At 36.9% G+C, this 22,523-nt stretch overlaps 1 protein-coding gene across 2 annotated transcripts in view; it reads left to right on the top strand.

Moving 5' to 3' along the window:
- The window catches only part of LOC145671150 (polyamine-transporting ATPase 13A3-like), a 152,607-nt gene that overhangs the window by 42,092 nt on the left and 87,992 nt on the right, over window positions 1-22,523 (top strand). For both annotated transcript variants that reach the window (XM_081739974.1, XM_081739973.1), the window contains 4 exons: window positions 11,461-11,665; window positions 13,085-13,157; window positions 14,786-14,917; window positions 19,214-19,344. In XM_081739974.1, the coding sequence (XP_081596100.1) occupies window positions 11,461-11,665; window positions 13,085-13,157; window positions 14,786-14,917; window positions 19,214-19,344 (541 nt within the window). The remainder of the gene's footprint in view (window positions 1-11,460; window positions 11,666-13,084; window positions 13,158-14,785; window positions 14,918-19,213; window positions 19,345-22,523) is intronic.

Genomic DNA, 22,523 nt, shown 5'->3' on the forward strand with positions numbered 1-22,523 from the left:
ACCAGGCAATTGAAACTTTTAATTGTTAATTGTCAATTGCAAAGGGTGCAATTGAAACATTCAATTGTTAATTGCAATTGACAATTGAAACTTGTAATTGTTAATTGTAATTGTTAATTGCAATTGAAATCAGCAATTAAAACTGAAGATAAGATGTGTGTATATTGTATTGTCCACTTGTTACTGTTTTACATATTTCAAATAAGGTACTTATAAGAAATGCTGGATACCTACCATCCCTTTCCCCCCTGGGAAGAAAGCCGTGAAACTAAGTATTTTTTAAATATATTATGTTTATGCTTCTATCCCCCTCGAAAGAACTCTATATACTCGTCATGCATACAATAGGAATGAGCACGAGCGAGTTCGAGCGAGTTTTCTTTAAAACTCGACTCGACTCGAAGCAGATATCTTTGAGTTCGACTCGAGATCTCGGCTCGAAAAACTTCTCCCAACTCGACTCGAATTCGGATCGAGTTTCCAGTCGAGTCGAGCCAATTCGAGCTAAATCCTTTGTGTAGTTCCAAGTACTACTATCTTCAAGTATCCTACATAGACAATATAATTATCAATGATACTACTACTACTACTACTATAACTAATTATTATTATAACACCGTGTACCTGTATAAACATGGAATATAGGCGGTTTGTATCGGAATACTAAAAATTAGTTAACTGTCGATCTCGGTAGTCAAGAAATCTTCAGGAGGCAAGGACATCGGTCACGAGGTTCTTGGTGTGAGTTCAGGAGGAGCAAGTATTCGGGCTCGAGCCAAAAATTGTTAGAAGTTATGGGACTCCAGCCAAACATGTTTAAAACTGCTCGACCCGGGTTTAGGGTTGTCATCGACTCAAGCGGCTCGCTCACAGCTCATTCACTTATCGAGCCGAACCGAGAAGTGAGCCGAGCCAACAGCTCATCCAACCGAGCCAGCTCGAGCCGAAGGCTCACACAAGCCGAACCGAACCGAGCTGATTGCTTACCCCAACCGAGCCGGTTCGAGCCATTGGCTCAGTTAAGCTGACTCGAACCCAGCCTATGGACTCGTTTCAACGGAGCTGGTTCGAGCCATTGGTTCCAATCGAGCCGAGTCGATAACTCGTTTTTATCGAGCCGGTTCAAGCCATTGGCTCAATTGAGCCCAGTCGATGGGTAATCACAACCAAGCCAGCTCAAGCTGTACGCTCAGTTGAACCGAGCCGGGCCGGTTGACATCACTATTACGGTTGGGCTTCTACTTTGGCTAAAAAATTGGACCGTGCAGTTCTCAGCCTTGATGGTAAGAACTACCAAAAATGATATGAAATCTTTAGTTTTACGTCCCACGCTTATGCCGATCAGGCTAAAGGAGACGGTGATGATGGGAAATGAATGAAATGAAAGTGGGAGGAAACAGGAGAACCCCGAGAAAATCCACGAGCACGGTGTTTGTCCACCAAACTGCGCGAGCTGGGATCGAACCAGGGACCTCAAGCACCGGAGGTGAACGCTCTACCACTAACACACCGCGCCCCCTGGTAAGAACTACAGTATATACTTATATTGGTGCTCACGGCGTCATTAACTTGTTCCACCACCAACGAATTTCGAGGTACTTTGTTTTGCATCTTTTGTGCGTGTTTTGTGTCGCTTTGTGCGCCTATTCCCACATTTTGTGCATCACCGGAAGTGGGTCAAAATGGGCCTACAAATATGGCGGAACAAATTATTGCTCTTCCGCCACCAATGAATTTCGAGGTCGTTTCCTTCACATCGTTTTGTGCGTCTACTTCCGTTTTGTGCGTCATGGGAAATGGGTTAAAATGAGTCCTTAAGGTGGGACGAAAATGACCAAGAGTTCCGCCACTATTGAATCTCGAGGTCGTTAATTTGACACCGCGTACCCTTTTGTGCGCCTATTTCGACGTTTTGTGTGTCACTGGAAGACGGTCAAAATGGGCCTCGAAGGTAAGACGAAAATGACCCACTTCTCCGCCACTACCGAATTTCGAGGTCCTTTCTTTTGCATCGACTAGTAAATATTTCGTGCTGTTTCGTGCCCCCATTTCCACGTTTTGTGCGTCACCAGAAGTGGGTCAAAATGGGCTTCCAAGATGGGACGAAAATGACCCACTGCTCCGCCACTATCGAATTTCGAGGTCGTTAATTTCACATCGCGTACCCTTTTGTGCGCGTATTTCGACGTTTTGTGCGTCACTGGAAGACGGTCAAAATGGGCCTCGAATGTGGGACGAAAATGACCCACTTCTCCGCCACTACCAAATTTCGTGGTTCTTCCTTTCGCATCGACTAGTGAATGTTTCGTGCCGTTTCGTGCCCTTATTTCCATGTTTTGCGCGTCACCAGAAGTATGTCAAAATGGGCCTCCAAAGTGTGACCAAAATGACCCATTGTTCCGACACTATCGAATTTCTAGGTCGTTTCTTTCGCATCGTTTAGTGCCTATTTTTTAAAAAAGTTTTCTGTACCTACTTCCTCGTCTTGTGCGTCACCGGAAGTGAGTTAAACGGGCCTTTAAAGTGGGAGTTAAATGGCTCACTGTTCCGCCACTATCAAATTTCGGGGTCGGTTCTTTCGCATCGTTTAGTGCCTGTTTTGTACGTTTTGTGCGTCACCAGAAGTGTGTCAAAATGGGCTTCCGAAGTGTAACGAAAATGACCCACTTCTCCGTCACTACTGAATTTCGTGGTCCTTCCTTTCGCATCGACTAGTGAATGTTTCGTGCCCTTATTTCCACGTTTTGCGCGTCACCAGAAATGTGTCAAAATGGGCCTCCAAGGTGTGACGAAAATGACCCACTGTTCCGACACTATCGAATTTCTAGATCGTTACTTTCGCATCGTTTAGTGCCTTTTTTTTTAAAAGTTTTCTGCACCTATTTCTCGTCTTGTGCATCACCCGAGGTGAGTTAAACGGGGCTTTAAAGTGGGACTTAAATGGCTCACTGTTCCGCCACTATCGAATTTCGGGGTTGGTTCTTTCGCATCGTTTTCCACGTTTTGAGCATCACCAGAAATGCGTCAAAATGGTCCATCAATGTGTGAGGAAATAGAGCCATTGTCACGCCACTATCGAATTTGGAGGTCGTTTCTTTCGCATCGTATAGTGCCTGCTTTGTACTGTTTTGTGCTTCTATTTCCACTTTAGTGCGACAACGAAAATGGGTCAAAATGGCCTACAAGTATAGCGGAATAACTTAATGCTGTTCCGTCACCATCGAATGTCGAGGTCGTTTCCTTCACAGTATTTATGCATGATTTGTGTCGCTTTGTGCATCAGTGGGAGAGGTCAAAATGGACCTTGAAAGTGGAATGAATATGTCTTTTTCTGCCATATTTGTAGGTCGTCTTTGACCCATTTTCGTTGGCCTACAAAACGTGAAAATATGCGCAGAAACGGTAAAAACATGCACTAAACAATGCGAAAAACCAACCTTGAAATTCGATACTGGTGGGAGAGTGGATACTGGTGGAGTTTTTCTTCCCACATTGAATGCCCATTTTGACCCACTACCATTGATTCACAAAACGTGGAAATAGGCTTACAAAACGGTAGAAAACACGCACAAGATGATGTGAACGAAACGACCTCGAAATCGTTCCTGACGGAACAGCATTAACTTCTTCCGCCATATTTGTAGGATAACATTGACCCATTTCCGGTGACGCAGAAAACGAGGAAATAGGCGCACAAAACGACACAAAAAATTTCCATGTAATTAAGCTGAATTTCCATTTAAGTTTGTAAGCTTAATTATATGGAAAATTTTATACATTTTTTCTTTACGCTGGTCTACTTTACGTTGATTTGGGACTTTTAAATTTTATTCAGTTTTCCACTGAAAAGTATCTATAATTCAACAAGGAAATAATTATTAATTATAATTATAATTATTATCTATATAATTGAATTCATTGTAATTTGTTCCATGACAACACTTTACCATTTCGTACTAGCTGTTATGCCCGTTCTTCGCACGGATCAGATAAAATATCAATGTAAACGAACTGAACAACGGGAGAACTATTAAGAAACATTTCTAAAATTGGATATATTTTGTGTAAATATATATCCAACAACGTACATGTGTTTTCATTGGGAAGGCCGATGGGGCTGAATTTGAACGTATATACTATCGGGGGTGTCACTATACGTCTGTGCAACCCCAATAAATATGGATTCGACACAAATTCTACTACATTCACATGTCCCGGTGAACCCCCTCCTCAGACCCCCTTGGTTCGTATTGTGAAAAAAATCTGTCCCCCACCAACCCCCAACCAATACCGCGAAAACTATGAATGTGACACTAACATCTGCCATTTTCTACTACTTTTTACATATGCCGGTAAAAGTCCCTATAATCCTCTGGTTCCAATTTTGAAAAAAAAAAAAAAAAATGCCTCTGGCCCACAGCAAATGGAGGTTGTATTTGGAAGTCAACGCCTGTGGAAATATCACCATTCATCTCAGCGACAGCGAAAACTATGGATTTGACACTAATATCGGTCACTTTCCATTATTTTTACATGTCTCGCAATTCCCCACCCCCGGTGACTCCCGGCCCGCATACAATGGTGGCTAAATTTAAAAATCATCGCTAATGAAAGTATCACCATTGATCTCAGACACCGCGAAAACTACGGATTTGACATCGGTCATTGTGGATTATTTTTACATGTCTCGTGATCCCCTTTATAATGCCCCCCTTTCTTAGCTGATGGGGGCTAAGTATGAAAGTAAACGAGGTCTTGAGTTTCACCATTGAGCTCAGCTATCCCGAAAACTATGGATTTGACATTAACATCAGTCATTTTCGATTATTTTTACATGTCTCGGAATTTCCCCCTCTGGTGACCCAAGGCCCGCATACAACGGTGGATGAATTTGAAAGTCATCGCTAATGGTAGTGTCGCCATTGATATCAGCAACTGCGAAAACTATGGATTTGACACTAATATCGGTTATTTTGGATTACTTTTACGTTTCGATCCCCCTTCCCCCCCCCCCCCCCCCCGTTGACCCACGGCCCGCAGCCGAATACGGTGAATTTGGAAGTTAATGCGATCGGAGTTTCACCATTGATCTCAGCGACCGGGAAAACTATGAAATCGACACTGATATCGTTCTACTTTTACATGTCTCGGTAAACGCCCCCCTGTGACCCCCTGGTTCGAATTTTATTGAAAACGCTTTGCCTTGGCATGGGACCTGGACCAAGGTATCTTTGACCAAAATTTGGTAACTCTAGGTCGACTTTTCTGGTCCCCAGGCCGGTCCCGGTAAACGTCCCCTGGAGACCCCCGAGTAAGCAATTGAAAAAAAAAAAAAAAAAAAAACTCTTCGTCCTAGTCTGGGGCCTAGACCAAGCTACCCGTGACCAAATTTTGAAAAGTTTCGGTCCACTCATCTCAACCACAGGCCGCACAAAGATAGACAGACAGACACACGAACAAACTCTATTTTATTTATATTAGAAAGGTCAGATCCGCCGTTATTGTATTAGTGCGGTGCTTGAGCGATTGATCGTAGGAATTCAAACTCCGATGAGTGATAATTTTATAGGCTTGCTTTATTACAAGTTTAAACTCTTTAGTCAGTAGAGAAGAGGGCGTGAATCATGGGTCAGAGTTGATGACAAGAGTTTTGGTGGGTCTGTGGGTCACAGTGGGTAAGAGTGGTTTATGGTGGGTGGTGGGTCAGAGTGGGTCACGGTGGGTCGTGGGTCACGACGGTTGGTGAGTCAATTGGTCGTGGCTAACGTTTTCATTGCCCCACGCCCTCTCTGAACTACAGCGTTGAAAATTAATCAGTGAAAATCAATTGCAATTGATCAATCAATTGAAAGTAATTGCTGTGGAAATCAATTGCAATTGAATCAATTGCCAATTAATTTCAATTGCAATTGAATTACAGAATTCAATTGCAATTACTTTCCACTGCAATTACTTTCAATCGATTGATCAATTGCAATTGATTCTCTTTTTTTAATGGCCAACTGCAATTAACAATTAACCATTACTTATTTCAATTGTTAATTGCAATTAACAATTAAATTTACAGATTAATTGTTAATTGTTAATTCAATTGAAATTTCCCCAACACTGGAAAATAGAACTCAAATTTTGCCCAAATGAGAAGATTCCAGAGTCTTTTCCATCTCAGCTCTCAGTCCGGTATCCAGGCCTGCAGTTCATCATCCGCATCCCATCGTGAACTAGGTTGCGAACCACAAACTACCGACACAGGACATCGACCTACGAGTGGAGCTGGCAATGAGCACCATGGAGATCTTAATTTTGTCTGTAAAGGCCCTATCAAAATTAAAAAAAAAAAAAAAAAAAAAAAAACTCATACAAATCCCAAACAGAATTTTGTAGCGGAACGGAAATAATAATAAATAGGAAAAAAAAAATCCAAACTGAGATTTTGATCAAAACTAGTAGAAAAGATAAAAAGAAAATGAATTTCTGCAGACTCGGTTGTTTCCAGCCCCGGTCACACTAAGGAAAAATCTCTTTCTTCGATTCACAGCTATTTCATTTCACCAGTAAAATAATTGTGTACGTACTGCTCTTTGTCTTGTTCATACTTCACATACATTTCAAACATAACTGTACTCAAATTTACTACTTAAAACTAAAATGCTATATTGTGTACTTGAAAAGAAAGATGTTACTTCACGGCTAGTAAATTTTTATTTGACATCATTCATTGAAAATAGAGTTGACAGGAAATCTAATAAATAAAAAAAAAAAAAAAAATCTTTACATTTGCTTATACGGATATACCCATCTGAATTGAGACAAAAGAGGATAACATTAAATATTCTAAGTCTTCAGAGCCGAAACATTGTTTACTTTTCATTTAGTTTTCAAGAAAATTCTTAAAATATACATATTCATTAATATTCTCGATATTCGTAGACATTTACATTATAACGACACAAAACAATGAAAATCAACAAAACACATTACATTAAATCTACACTAAGCCAGTCTACAAATTCCCTGTGGTTAGCTACTTTTTTTTTTTTTTTTTTTTTTTTCATTTTTCATTCCGGTGCTCAAACCTCTGTGCGCTAAAGTTGTGGCCGGCATAGAGGGTTTACGCTCTCTTCGCTACCTCCCTTGAAGCTCGGACCTCATTGGACAACTAGCACAGGTAAAACACTCAATGGAAAATTGCACAATACTTAAATCTAACTAACCTATCCTGACCTAACTATACTACCTTAACCTAAGAATAAAAAAAAACTCATACACATGGAGCACCCTTTTCATTCACAAATTATGTTTCTTTTAGCTACCACACTATGGCAAAGACGTAGTGGCTATTCATGAAAGTGTCGCTCTGAAATTTTCTCTCTTCCACTTTTAGACTACTGAAATATTTATACTAATAAATCTTTAAACTGTATCTGAAAATTTTTTAGATGGGTATCAGAATAAATAATGGAGATCTGACCTATTGACGACAATCTCTTCTTATCGGTATCCAAATTCATGTACCCTTGTACTAACCATTAGCCGTGATTCTGACATTTGTTTCCAAAATTCTATGACCTTTAGAATGATTTAAACAAAGAAAAGCACCATGCCAAATTGTAAACTATTCCGAGCAGTACTAAATTTCCGAAATAAATTAAATAATTTTGAGGTTAACAGAGGATCTAAAATTTCTTCATTGGGGAAAATGTGCGTGTGGTACACACATTTCTTGTTGTTATGACAATCGTCTTCGTTAAGATGATTCTAATTTTCTTCCCCCCCATTGAGTGTATTCACGCGGTCACATTCCGAATCCGTATGTATGCAATTTTGGGGAAAAACTTACGGCAATTAGCACATCAAATTAGAATTTAACACATGCACAGGAAAACCACACTCGTTTGTTCTGCCAGAAAACAATGACCTTTGAGGTTATCGTGCCTAAACAGGTTTTCTTGATTTCTCGTTTCACTCACTTGGTTTTCATCCAACGATGAGCCGAAACAGTTAGAGCAGAAAATGTTCAAAATTTATACCTATCTTATTCCACGTGATTCTCTAAAGAATCATTTGTCGTGGTTCCAAAACAGAACATAGCTGCGAAAGCTCCGTTCATATTCCTCTGCAATATGGCTTACCAACTCACTTCTTCTTCCACGACGCTAAATCACCAAACTCGAGATTTTATTATTTCGCCACTGTCTTAATCTGCTACCACAATAATTTCTCACTGTTCTAGATCGTGAATTTTGCAAGAATCACCATTCCAAATGAGTATCACAGTTTTACAATAATAATTTTAACAAATTATTACAGACGTCGAACACTTCACGTCTATCTCCTATGGCTGCTTCTGATGTAAGACAAAGAACAATGGGAAGATGATCCCTAATTGGAGTATTATTGTGACGTAACTATAGGATGATAAGATTTCTGCTGAGATCAAAGAAAGCCGAAAATCTCAGCCACAGCTGTGATTGCGGATGATCCAATCACAGATAGTTTACTCCGAAACAAAGAGACGCACTAAGAAGAAATTATGGCTGACTTTCTAAATTTGGAATTTTGAAGAAAATTACGAAATAAAAATTTTAGTTTTCTTTTGAAGATTCCCTATACCAAAATACCCCTAGAAATAAAATGAAAACCATAAAGAAAGCTAAAATATACACTTATTTTCTAAAATAATGTCATATTTTTGGTTAAATACGTAAAACTTATTTAACCATGTATTTTCATGTAATACGTATTGAAACTATTTACCTGAATAAAATTACGCAAAATTTGCGACCTAGTTTTTTCATAATACAAGAAATAAACATGTTTTCTAACATTTTCACTAAAGATAAAATTTCTTTATATATACTAGGTGTCCCAAAAGTACCGGGCCATGTTGCATTATGCCGAGCATAAGGTAACATCAATACAAATCCAAAATACATCATCAAGAAGTATTTTCTTGATTTGTGAAGGTAATGACGATTCCTCACTCACTCAAGCGTCTGAAGCCCAGTTTTATTGACAAGCACACTTTGGAGGCATTGTAAATGGTTTCCCCATCTTGTTTTTTCAGGCAACTTTAACAAAATTGTAACCCTTTTCTCCCTTGAGTTTTGTGTAAATCCTGCTTGCAGGGTGATGACTATGTTTGATTGTTTAACAACATCAATTACGCTTCCCAGTAATGTCTTTACCGATTGACATCCGATGATGTCAGAACAAAGCAAATGGAGAAGATGGGCAAGACAACCCAAAGATACTATACTAGGATACTTCTGTTTTACTAATTTAAAAGCTGCTCTCATGTTGGACGCTTTGTCTTCTATGATTATTTAAAAAATTTCAAAGTTATGTTTTTACAGAACGTTCATAATCTCTTCGACAAGTAATATGCATCGTGTTTATTTTCTTTCGACAACGCGAAATCAACAAAAACAGGTTCAGGCTTTAAAATGACGAAATAACTAATAGATTCATTTCTTAAGTTACTCCAACCGTCACACTGCAAATATAGGTTTCTTGATTCCACTAACTTCATTTTAACTTCCCCTTGCATTTCATTCTATTGAGCATCCAAGTAACTCGTAGCCAGGCGATACATTGATGGGAGAGCATACAAAGGACGAATTTTCTTTTTAAAAAATTCATTCCACAAAAGGTGATCAACAAGTGACAGGGGACACCCACTAACGAAGATCGCTTTGGCAATGCTTTCCTTCAACGCTTCCTGTAAGACTTCATTCAGGTTCCATACGTCGGCATTTGTTTTAAGAAACATCAATATTAAGATTCTATCAAAAATCCGAAATAGCAACGTTGAACCTAAGAAGCCATAAAAAGTCAAGAAAAGCCTCTATATTTGATGGAAATTGATGTATTTTTTTTCGTATAATAAATGCGACTATACCTACTGTATCAAACTCACTTTCTCCTTTCATTAAAATTAATACAAATGTTCTTTTAAGTTGGAAACTAGTAGACATAAGATACCATCTTTTCATGATTAACTTGAACCTCCATAATGTTCGTCTCGGAAAGATTTTGATAATTTTGGTCGTCTTGATTCAATTAGTTGTAGCCTCTGATATGTAATGCTTTAGATACATGATCCAGATTCCGTTTATCTTTTATTCATATGACGGTTGTCTGAGTTGTCTGTGAAACATTTCTGAGAATTTTAAAATTTCAAAATTGCACATTTCAGGAAAAATTGTTGGATTGAAGGAGCCTCAAAACTCTGTTCTCAAATGAAAATACACAATAACTTGATAGGGTTCTTAAAAATCGGCGGCATATCGCAGACTTTACATTTAAAACTGGAGCTCTCTCCCAAAGATTTAACAAAGAGGGTTTATATACAATTTCTATGTTTGGACAACCTAAGGCTTGAAGTCATACTACGATTTCTTAATTGTTTAAGTCTTGGAGAAACTAATCCAAGTTTAAAAGCCGTTCACACTTTGGTGAAGAAAGGGCATAAGTGGATAAGCATAGTAAAATAGCCCGAGATCAATCTTGAGACGACAAGAGGGTGGTAATGTAGGTACCCCCAGGAGAAATTAATTTCTCATGTTTCAACTCTGACTCTGATTTGTTCGTGAGCAATGACGTAAACTCGGAAAAGTTAATTATTTCTCAAGATTGGCTTGATCGATGTTGTTCAAACTTAGATGCATGTATAGGTGTACACGAGGGCTTCGTCTGAAAGTTGTAACAGCTCATCCTCACCATTTCCTTCTTTCAAAACACTCGATTCAATAATTTGATCTCCTCTTTACCTATGAAGTTCTACGAGAAAAATATTTCAAAAAAAAAAAAAAAAAAAAAAAAGATTTTAGATATCGTTGTAACCTAGAATAACATATAATATCCAAAATTGTATCGCGTGTGGGCCATGGTCAAAATTGCCTGCAAACCCGCATCGCACATGAACGGGGTCAATTGGTTATTATTTTGCATATTTATAGTGAATGAATGAGAAAACACGCTCGACAGACCCGAAAATATTAAAAAAAGGTCACCGATATGGTTAACAATTTTTAAAACTTCAAAATAATTTAACTTTCGGAAAATACCCATTTTTTGGGTAGGTAAATACAAAAGGGGTAAATACCCATTTTTTATTTACCTACCCACCGGGTATTTACCCGACCCACATCTCTAGTTTGCTTCAATTATAGTCATTGCACACACTATTTTTGTTGTGTTTGCATGTCTACATTCTGTTGTAACACTGTGACTATTACCTATACTATCTCAATTTCCCTTGATTTTTGAGCACAAACGTGTAATCAAGGCTTGTAAAATAGAAGTTTATATAGAAGCTTTATTATTATTATTATTATTATTATTATTATTATTATTATTATTATTATTATTATTATTATTATTATTATTATTATTATTATTATTATTGAAGGGAAAGTTGTTCCTCTAAGTAAATTAATTTCTCTTTCTGTTTTTCAGGTTAAAATTACATGGAACAAATACTATTGACGTTGAGGTGAAATCTTATTCGAAATTATTCATTGAAGAAGTCTTTCATCCATTTTACATATTTCAGATAGGAAGTATCATACTTTGGTCCTTGGATGAGTATTACTATTACGCGGGATGTGTGTTTTTTCTCTCAGGAGTTTCTATTGGTGTCTCTTTGTATGAAACTAGAAAGGTGCGTTATACCTCTACACATTTAATATTGTTGATAGTAACACGGTTCAATGTATTCTGCTATTTTACAATAAAATGGTGTCCGAATGGACTTTAAAAACATTAATGCCTTTTGTTAATATATCTATATCTATCTATCTGTCTATCTATTTATCTCTCTCTCTAATATATATATATAATATAATATAATATAATATGTATGTATATGTATATGGGGTGGACCATTTACCTTGACACGTTCTTGTAACTTGTAAACTAATATATAAAAAGAACGCATAAATGGTCCACCCCACTGTGCAAATATCGACGGGAGGGGTTTGTTTGACATGCAAAACAATGTTATTAGGTTAGCAGTGTTATCAACCTAACATAAAGTTGTATTTTTTTCAAATTGCACTACATCAGGTTATTATATATTAGGATTCCCAAATTCTGGAAAATCGGGATGTCAAGGAAATGAAAACATGTCAGGGAAATCATGCATTTTACGTGAAATGTCATGGAAAGTCAGGGAACGTAAATGTGGAAGTGTAACACTTTTTTTTTTTTTTTTTTTTCAATCTAACATTGTTTCCTGTCTATCAGTTGTACAGATTCACATATGAAGAGGACTACAATGATACAGTATTCTCATGATGACAGTGTTGGTATTTCGTGCTGAGGGAGTGAGGTACTGTGTCTGTGTATTTGTGTGTGAGACAGAAAGGGAGATAATTGATCATGTAAAAGTAGAGATCGAAGTATGATCGAAGTATGACTTATCATAATGGACACCTACTGAAAGAACTGAAGACATCAGATAAACTATCACAATATTGCGAGCGGTAATAATGTTCAATGAGAAAAAGCAAAAAGGCTACCACTCACCGCAAAAAATATGTAGCAGAATTTTCTTCTACATGTAACAGGTAGCGCTTTCGGAAAATGCTACTTCCTTCTTCGGCCTGTAAAAGACCCAAAAAGAATTTAAAAACGTGAAGGAAGGGTAAAAAATTTGATTAAAAGGTTAAGATATGTAAAAAACAAATCTTTTGTCAAACATGAAATCACACGGGAATAGACACTCACTAACATTGTACCATTCAGTGTATAATGTTAGTGAGTGTCTATTCCCGTGTTAGCATATTTTATGAATGTATTGTATGTATGAAAGCAAATTTATTTTCATGAGCCTTGATTTCCCACACAGAAGGTTTCAGAATCACTCTTCTGTAATTTAGCAATTTGTTTTAAGTTGACCAGTTTTCAATGAAACAGTGATATACAAAATGGCGGGTTTTATTTTCTATTTCTAAATCGAGACTTATATAGTTATGTTTTTCTTTCTTTGTCACCTTATAGTATTGTATGTACATGATGAACTAGTAATGTGCGCTGTTGGTATTGTGAATTTCTAATTACAGTTACATTTTCATTTCAGCAAAGTGTAGCTTTGAAAAATATGGTGGCTTCATCAAAATCCAACACCGTAAGAGTGTGCCGCAAAAATGGAGGTATGTATTAAGATGAAAGTTCCGAATAGTGTTCTTTTTTTGCGCTATTTTATGAATTACCTGTTCTTTAAAAAATATCAGTATGTATTATTTTTAACACTAGGTTTGATAAATGATAATTTTATCGTAACATTATTGTTATTATTATTAGCGAAATAACGTGTAAAACCCAAAATTTAAAATTTAAATATAAAAATGAACCCCTTACCACTTATGAGTGACATTTTCGAAAACATTTAAATATGTATTTCGTTTTTTTCAATTAAAAGGTTTATACACCGAACTTCACACCCCGAATTTAAGCAAATTCTCGAATTCACCACTTTTTGAATAAAATTAGGAAAAATTTCAATATTACAAAAATTGCCAACTTCGCCCCTAGGAGCAGAATTTTAGAAAATGCTGAAAATATATACAAGGGTAAGTCAAAAATTATCAGAAATTTTGACGTAATTCTTCTTACATTGTTCATACTGCCCTCTGCCCTCATAGTGTTCATACTGCCGTGTGTTTTATTGTTATGCTGTTGTATTCAGCCTATGGAAGTTTAATCGTAATTCCTCCATTTTTCTTCCTCTTGTTGTAGATAGATCGTGGCCGTTCCATTAAAAGTTTGCACCAAAGAGGATCAACAAGCAGTGATCCGGTTTTTGTGGTCGGTAGCTGTATCAGGGACCACAATCCATCAAAGGCTTTCGGCACAATAGTCAATAGTCACTCGTCTGTGTAACAGAGCCATGTCACATGCATGCTTAATGTTATCATCATTTATAGCCGTAGATGGTCGTCCGTCTCTTTCCTCGTGCGTTACACTTGTGCGACCAATTTCTGAATTTTTCAATCCATTCGTAACACACTGTTGCGGGCAAAACACTGTTCCCGTATTGTGCTGAAAGTCTTGGATGGATTGCAGCCCCTGATACATTTCGCAGCCACAGTTGCGTGTGGCGCCATTTTCTTTGCGCTAAAGTGTTGGCGATGATCAGTGGTTTGGAAATTTCAGTCTGATCGTGGATGTTCAGATTATGCAACTCGTTTCTGACTGTAATTGTTGCAATAGGCTTTGAAATGCGCAGTCACTTTTGCCACATTCACTCTACAGTAGTGACAGTTCTCTTCAATATTCAGTGATCCCTGTCACTGAGGTTTGTCTTCCGTCCTCTGTTACTTCCGCGGGTGTTTTGCCACGAGTCCTGTAAGCCGTCATCACCTTGGACACTGTTCCTCGCGGTACACCTAAGACACTGGCCACCGTAGATACACTTACAATTTGGCATCTTTGAAACTCAGAGAGGTCTTCCATTTCACCGTCTGGCCACTTCGACACACACCTCCGTTCTGTCCCACTTGACATATTGGAGACGATCATCAAACACATCAACAAGTATCCGCAGGTTACCACACCACTGATAGCTTGTTACAAACTACAGGTGTTTCCATTATTTTGATAATCACGTGCACATAGAACTGTGATTAGGAAAGCAGCATTCGAATATGTTTAGCAGAAAGGTTTTGGTACTTAATCATAAAAATAAATAAATAAATAAATAAAAGTATAAATTACTCTTAGTCAATAACAAAGAGAATTTAAACAAATTTTATATGTAATGTGTATTTTGTCATTTTAGCTGAGGAAGAGCTGGATGGTTCGTGTCTGGTTCCTGGAGATGTTATCTCTCTTCCACCTGAAGGTTGTATAATGGCTTGCGATGCTGTTTTAATAGCTGGTAATTGCATTGTCAATGAAAGCATGCTAACAGGTCAGTAAATTACAAGTGTAATACCACAGACAACTCAGACGCACAACGGCTATTTGGACAGATTTTAAGTACTTGGTAGAATTTTCGTTCTTGTGGCATTAGTGCCAAATTAACTACACTTCTAAAGTAGTAGTATTCTAAAAAGCTGTTATTATTTTAGATTCAGTAAATGTGTTTAAACATTTTGAAACAACCAAGTTGAATAAATAAAGTTTTCAGTCCATAGCCTCAATTACTATTAGTTATTGGCTTTGCTTATACTAATGTAATCTATTCTATAAAGTACTTTAGGTGTGGGTTCTCCCATTCCCTCCGACTTCTTTCATTCCACCATTTCGTTGATTATCATCATAACCGTCTCCTTGAGCGTCAGTGCATAATTGAGACGTTAAACTATATATGTATATATACACAGCATGTCCATAAAAGTACTATCATATTTTAAAGTGGTATTATGTCGCTTTGAATAATCGTATTAAAATGAAATTGGTCACATTTGAAAGAAAAAACTCATATTTTTTCTATGCCTCATAGACATTGAATGTGGGCCACATGAGTGGCGATGCAGACATCAAGAGATATTTCCATTCACACCATACACACTTCAACATAGCTGATGAAATGGATTGGATGGCAGCACTGATACGAACTTGAACTTCTTGCAGGTTTTGAGGCAGTGAGGGTACATAGACACAATCGTTTACGTAACCCCATAAAAAGAAGTCACAGGCGTCAAGATAGTTGTTGAACTCGGCGGCCACTTGTAGAAGATATCATCATTTCCGGCACGTCCAATCCATCTTCTTGGAAGCTGCTCATTCAGATGTTCCCGAACATGTAACTGCCAGTGAGGATGTGCTCGATCTTGTTAAATTAAAGTGTGTGTAGGAGCCTAATGTTGAAGTTTTCGCCTAAAAGCACGCTGAACCTGCACTAGACTCTGTGTGCTGTGATATTCCAAAACACACCGTTCTTGTGGGGTCGCCATAACTCCTTAAAACTTATTCTTTATTGACAACACAACACAACGAAAGGAAATAAATTTACATTAGCACATTACAGCATAACAGTACAGAAACATAAAAGCTTCCCAAGTGACCTTCAGCAGAAACAGCAACTTCCTGCTAAATATCCAACAATGAACCTATATCAACTAATCACAAAGTAAACATGAGTGAATTTATACTTTTTCTATGTTTGATTCCGTCAATTATTGACATTGTTGCCCATTGTTGACATGCACAAAAAAATATTTGAGTTTTTCTTTCAAATGTGACCAAGTTGATTGAAATACGGTTATTCAAAGCGACGTAATACCACTTTAAAGTATGACAGTAATTTATATACACGCTATATATATATATATATATTAGTATTTGAAGTAGTTGTACATCTGGGTTATCCGTGGTAAATACTAAATCGTGTACATGTAACGATGGTACAACTTAGTTCTTGTAGTGTTCATGCTGTGACTTCATTAAGTTTTAGCCGAGATTGGTGCTGTGGTATTGTAATCCAACTCTCTTGAATGCGAAATAGTGTGGTGGAAACGGCCTATACTGCAAGGATTGATCTTGAATAATGATCTGCGCACTCGCCAACTGTATCAGATTCAATCTCCAGTCGTAGTTCGGAGTCCACATCAACAGTAGGTCATAACCTTTCTATTACCTAGGCCCGTAAAACACAAAAAACGCCAACTTCATGATGATGATTATTATGATTGATGGTGATGTCGATGTCGTCGTCGTCGAAGTGGAATTCAGTCATTATTGCATTAACATTGCTTTTGGTTTGCTATTCAATTATAATTAGTAATAACACTTCCTAGTCATTGCACATACTTATTTTGTAAGTAAAAATATTTTTAAGAGAAAACTCACTCACGTCTTATGTGCCATGGAAATCCTAATCAGATGATAGTATTCCTGGTATGATTTCGGCGACCAATCCTGTTGCCTTCAGCAGCCACTTGGTTACCGAAATCATACCAGGAATATAATCATCCAATTAGGATTTTCAGGGCACATATAAGGTAAGTGTTAATTAATCTTAACAAAATATGCCTGATTGGATCTATATTAGAGCTCCAGTTATTGAATCCAGTGCAGCATAAGGTTACATTAATTTCAAATTTTAATTTCCATCAATCTTAGCACAAAAAGATGGTCTGGTTACAACTCAAGAAACCATCTCGATATTCCCTTACCCGAATTTTAATTTTAAAAAAAGTCAATAATTTGAAAACGGCAGTGCTCTGATATCGGGAACGTATTATTGGATTCCGATCACATGATATGCATAAATCTTTGTAGTAGATCAATTCATAAGCGTATCTGGCTACCACGCCCCCTTGTGTATTATGATTTCACAATTACATGATCACCGTATTTCTCATTATTTGGATTCTGAAATACCGAAATGTTCATAAAATCAAAATATTTTTCGCTCATTCATTCTAAGATTGAAGCAAGGTTTCTGAATTTTAGGCGAGCTGCTGAGCTAATCCACAACACATTTAACTAAATTATTGGCATGATTACATCGTAACTATTTATTTACTTGATTTGTGACTCATCACAACCCGTTATCTTTGTTCTGTCCGGGAACAAGGTAGGTGTATATTGTTATTATAGTATTTAGTTTGTGCTGGCAAAGAACAGAGAAAGAACTCTTAGAATGATTGATCCATGTTAGTGTTTTAAAATATTGTGGACTGCGTCAATGTACAGTTCGCATCAACAGCTATGCAATTTCGCTAATCGGGCGTTGATTACCTATCCCTTAACGTTGGAATATTTTACTAGCCACCAAAGCTACAATCTACACATAAGCACCATATAACATAAGTTGATTCTTGACTTCAACTATATTTTTGTCAGCGCTGGTACAAAACTGCTCAATTAATCCACTTCACAAGTACGCATAACAAGCAATATGAAATGTATCAAACTTTGATTCAGTTCTTAGAAACTCCCGAGAAATTTACGGTTAATTCAACAACAAAAGTATTAACAACAAAATCTTATTAAATTATTTATCTCCGTTTCCTTCCCAATACCATAGTTACCAATTAAAGAACATTTACTGCCCAAACTACCTTTCTATTACAATAAATATGGTGTAGAGAATCGTGATAGTTAGTAATGATGAGTATGCGAAGAAATGAGAATTAATAGAGGATTAAGAATATTTAATAGTTGTGTTCGTGTGAAGAATTGCATGTGATTGGAGTAACTCGGGGAACCATTTGAAGTCGTTGTATGTTGATGGAGATACTGAAAAAATACAGTAGAAGGGCGTGATGACAATAAAATAAATCCAAAAGAAAGTTTCGAACATTAGTCTAGAGTTGTCTTACAGTAGTAATAACTGTAGTACGGTCGAATACGTGATAGAAATCGAAAATAGTAGTTTATTCGGAAGCACAGTCCAGATTATACCCATGAAAATGTTTTACGTTCTTTTTCAGCACAGAGGCTTCGTGAAACAATTTAAAATACGATCCGCATATCAGTGTACTCAGGAAATCGCACCAAACACTAGGTCGCTAGCCATTTAGCCACGAAAAAAACTATTTTGTATAGACACTAGTTGAGTTGTCCATTCTTCGTACAGGAAGAAGGTTTATGCAAAATATATGAGAATAAAGAAATTTGTGAAATATATAACGACGAGCAATGCCTTTGACATTGCCCCTATTGGTTCTCAGATTATGCGAAGAATAAGACTAATGCAAAAGAATTCAAAGATCTGAAAAGTGTGCAACCTACAACACAAATAAAACAGTTGTGTTTCCTGCCTCACAGACAATATGGTTCTCTGTACTATACGTACTTTAAATTTTGACTCCCCAGTCTGCCTAGACATGAAAATCGAGAAAACTGCTTTGTACGTGATACGAAATTTGTACATAACATAAAAAGGAAGGAAATCGTGGCGAACACACATACCCAAAACCATTTTAATTTAAAGATACTGCTGTCCGAAACGTTAGAAACTTATTTCGGGACGTAGTTATTTAAATAGTGTTTAACAGTCTGGTATGAATATTAAACAAAGTTATTTATCCGAAACAGTAGTATTACCATCGTCATAGGCGTGTACAAAGATCTCCTCATTGAAAGTTTTTTTTTAATACCCCCAATAATTTCTTAATGATGAAAGTGAAGATCAAGAAGTCTTACTAAAAATAACGATACTCATATTTTAGGGAAGAAAGTGTGATTTTCTTTAGTTTGGTGTGTGCGTTCATATTCTTTGTACCAAAAATGTAAATATATTTTCTGCTTACAGGTGAGAGTGTTCCAGTCACGAAAACTCCAGCATCGCATACAGAAGAAATTTATAGCCCTGACGTCCATAAAAGGCATACGTTGTTTTGTGGAACACATGTTATTCAAACACGTTATTATGGAAATAACAAGGTAGCTATATTAAATTGATCATTTCGAATAAATATTATAATTTAACCAAAAGAAAAACATGTATAGAAAAGTAGAATAATGTACGGTTGACAATTACTAAGGACGAAATACATTTGCAGTCATAAGTTTTGAGAACGCGGCTTCGTGAGTATATAGTGGCATAAATATATCAGTAGAGGGCACTAGTGAGCCATTGCATCCAAGAGGAGAGGCAACCGAGCTATGCAAGGTTCTGCTCACGAACAAACCCCAGACTGACAAGGGAAGCTATCCAACTCCTCGACGAGTATCGCATTGAAACTTGCACAAGTGGAAGGACATGTTGAAAGATGGAAACATGCTTACTCCGACGATTCACAACGTCGTCGAACAGGTAGTATAGTGATCGTTCCCCATAGCCCATACTCTGGTCATACATGCCTTGGATGGGATATGAATGTGGATTCACTGGAACTGTTTTCGCATGAAGACAAATGTTGCAAACTCAAAATGATAACAGTCGGTGGTGATTGTGATCTCTGGTACGTCACTGATGCGAATCGATGTCAAATGGAACACGACATGCGATCGTTAGTTCCAAACGAACATGTATACGCGAAAAAGAAAAGGGACACGTTAAAACAGAAACGCAAAAATAGCTTTCGATGGTGATGATGATGATGATGATGATGATGGTGATGGTGATGATGATGATTATTATTATTATTATTATTATTATTATTATTATTATTATTATTAATAATAATAATAATAATAATAATAATATGAGCGAAAATAATAATAATAATGAGAAGGCAACAAACGTATTGTTGGGCCCGTTCAGTAACGAAGGACTTCGGCCCTTCTTGAGCATCCTCTAGCACTGCTATGAATTTTTAAAACTCTACAAATAACCATACCCCAGCCAGTATTCGAAGTCGGGACTCTTGAATAATTGTTGTTTGGCTGTTGAGACCAAGCAGCCAAACAACAATTACGTTTTTCATCGAGTGCTCTTTGTTCGTAAGTTTTTCTCAGACTACAAGATAATTATCGTTTCCGCACCCGCCCTACTCGCCATGTTTAGCTCATGTACATGAAGCTGAACATGAAGCTAAAGCTGAAATGTCGTCGCTTCCACATCGGTGCCGAGATACAATGCGAATCGCCAAAGATTCTGGTTTTGCTGACATAGCAGGACCTCGAAGCAGGATTCAGCAGAGGCACGAACACTGGCACAGTTTCGTTGCTGTCTTGCTATGCATTCCGTCGGCGATGATGTTCAGCGTTACGTAATGAGCATATTTTCTATCCACAGAGCTATTCCGGGAACTTTGTTTTCAGTTCTCCCTCACACAATTTCGTACTATCACATATGCATTGTGACTGACCAGTAATAGTACATATCACGCATGCTATTACATATTCTATATTCTTATTAGCGGGCCCGGCGAACGTAAGTGAGTAACGGTTCCCTATTGTATTCACTTGATGTGTAACCTCCCTCCTGTTCATCTCCGGAAATGGGCGTGAGATCGGAAAATGGGTTGCATATTTGGAAGCATGATTGAACGGAGATGTGACAACGAACATAATTCGATCCCGATTGGCCAATTCCGGTTGGATTTCGAGAGGTCACGTACGGCCGGAAGTGGCGAAATCGGGATCAAAATATTCGTTGCCGTCTCTGGAATCCACATATGAAATCCATTTTCCGATCTCACTTTCGGTTCCTGAAATTAACAGGAGAGTATATATTCCAGTTGGAAGTGACCACTCGGACGTTGGGTCAACCTATATATATTCTTAGGCCTAGAGACCCAGAATATGTGAATCTGGCTGCCCTGCAATCACTTTGTAACGTTATTTCTTCGTTACCTTTCCTGATTCAATTATATTTTGAATACTTATAAAGTTCACGAGATCACAAACGAATTGCACCACAGTTATGCACTTTTAGATTATATATTTTTCCACATATACCTTATTTGTTACATAAAATAATATACATTCAATTATAACAATATAGTTCTTCGTTCTATATCTTTCTACATTACCGTGTCAACCAGATAAACAAGTTGTCATAGCAACGACAAGAAGAAATATCTCGATATAATACAAATATTTAATTTTTTTTTTTCATACATACTTTCTTCTTCTTCTTAAAAGCTTGTGCCTTGTAAACAGCACTTTTGCCCGTAAAATAGGAACAATATTTAGAATTACATAGAAAATATACACTATCGTTGTATAATGGCTCTCGAACTACGGGACTTCTTTAAATTGATTACAATTAAATAATCTTGGACCGTTAAACATTTCATATACACAGTTACCTTACTTTTTGAACAGCCTTTATATAATATGAAAATTACAATTCATGAAATTACATATTATCATCATCTTATCTCAATATCATTCTCATATTTTTCTAAAAATCAATTTTATTTTAATTCTATAAGAATATCGATAAGAAAGACATATTCAAAATATGATAAGTGGATTGATTATTTTTAGGTCTTAAATAGATTCTTTAATTCAACACCATTTATATTTGACAACAATAAAGTTGGTGTAAGTTAAAATGCAACTTAACCTGTTTCATTTATTCGGGCATAGTTAGCATAAATTTGATAGACAATATTTGTATTGATGCATAGATGTAATTGCATACAATGTGAACGAAGTAAAAATTACAATGAAATCATCATAATATTCAAAGTGAAACAAAACAAAAACTAATCGATATTATACAAAAATAATCACACAACAAAGAAATTATTACCTTAAGAGTTAATCTGAAACTTCGATATTATCTGTATTGATCTTAGATAAAACTTCTGTAGGAACTAACTTTTCAACTAATTGTCCATTTACTTTTGATATGCTTTGACGGACGCCATAACTTTAGCTCAAGTTACATTACCAAAAGATTCGATGAAGTTACATTGAATGGCACAATCTTGAATACAGTCCTGTATACTATTTACTTCACCAGTTCTTTGGTTTCTATTTTGGAAATTTCTGCCACCTATGTAATTACTACGAAATCTGGGAGTACGTGGAAAATTAGATCGATTGTTTACATTACTCTTAAAAGCGGTACGATTATTATTTCTGTTTCTTCTAAAATTAGGTTCGGTCGTATTGCTATTATGAGAAAATCTAACATTACCTCTCGTATTACGACTACAATCCTC

The sequence above is a fragment of the Thermobia domestica genome, chromosome 15, assembly GCF_964235325.1.
Source record: "Thermobia domestica chromosome 15, izTheDome1.hap1.1, whole genome shotgun sequence".
NCBI classification, from domain to species: domain Eukaryota; kingdom Metazoa; phylum Arthropoda; class Insecta; order Zygentoma; family Lepismatidae; genus Thermobia; species Thermobia domestica.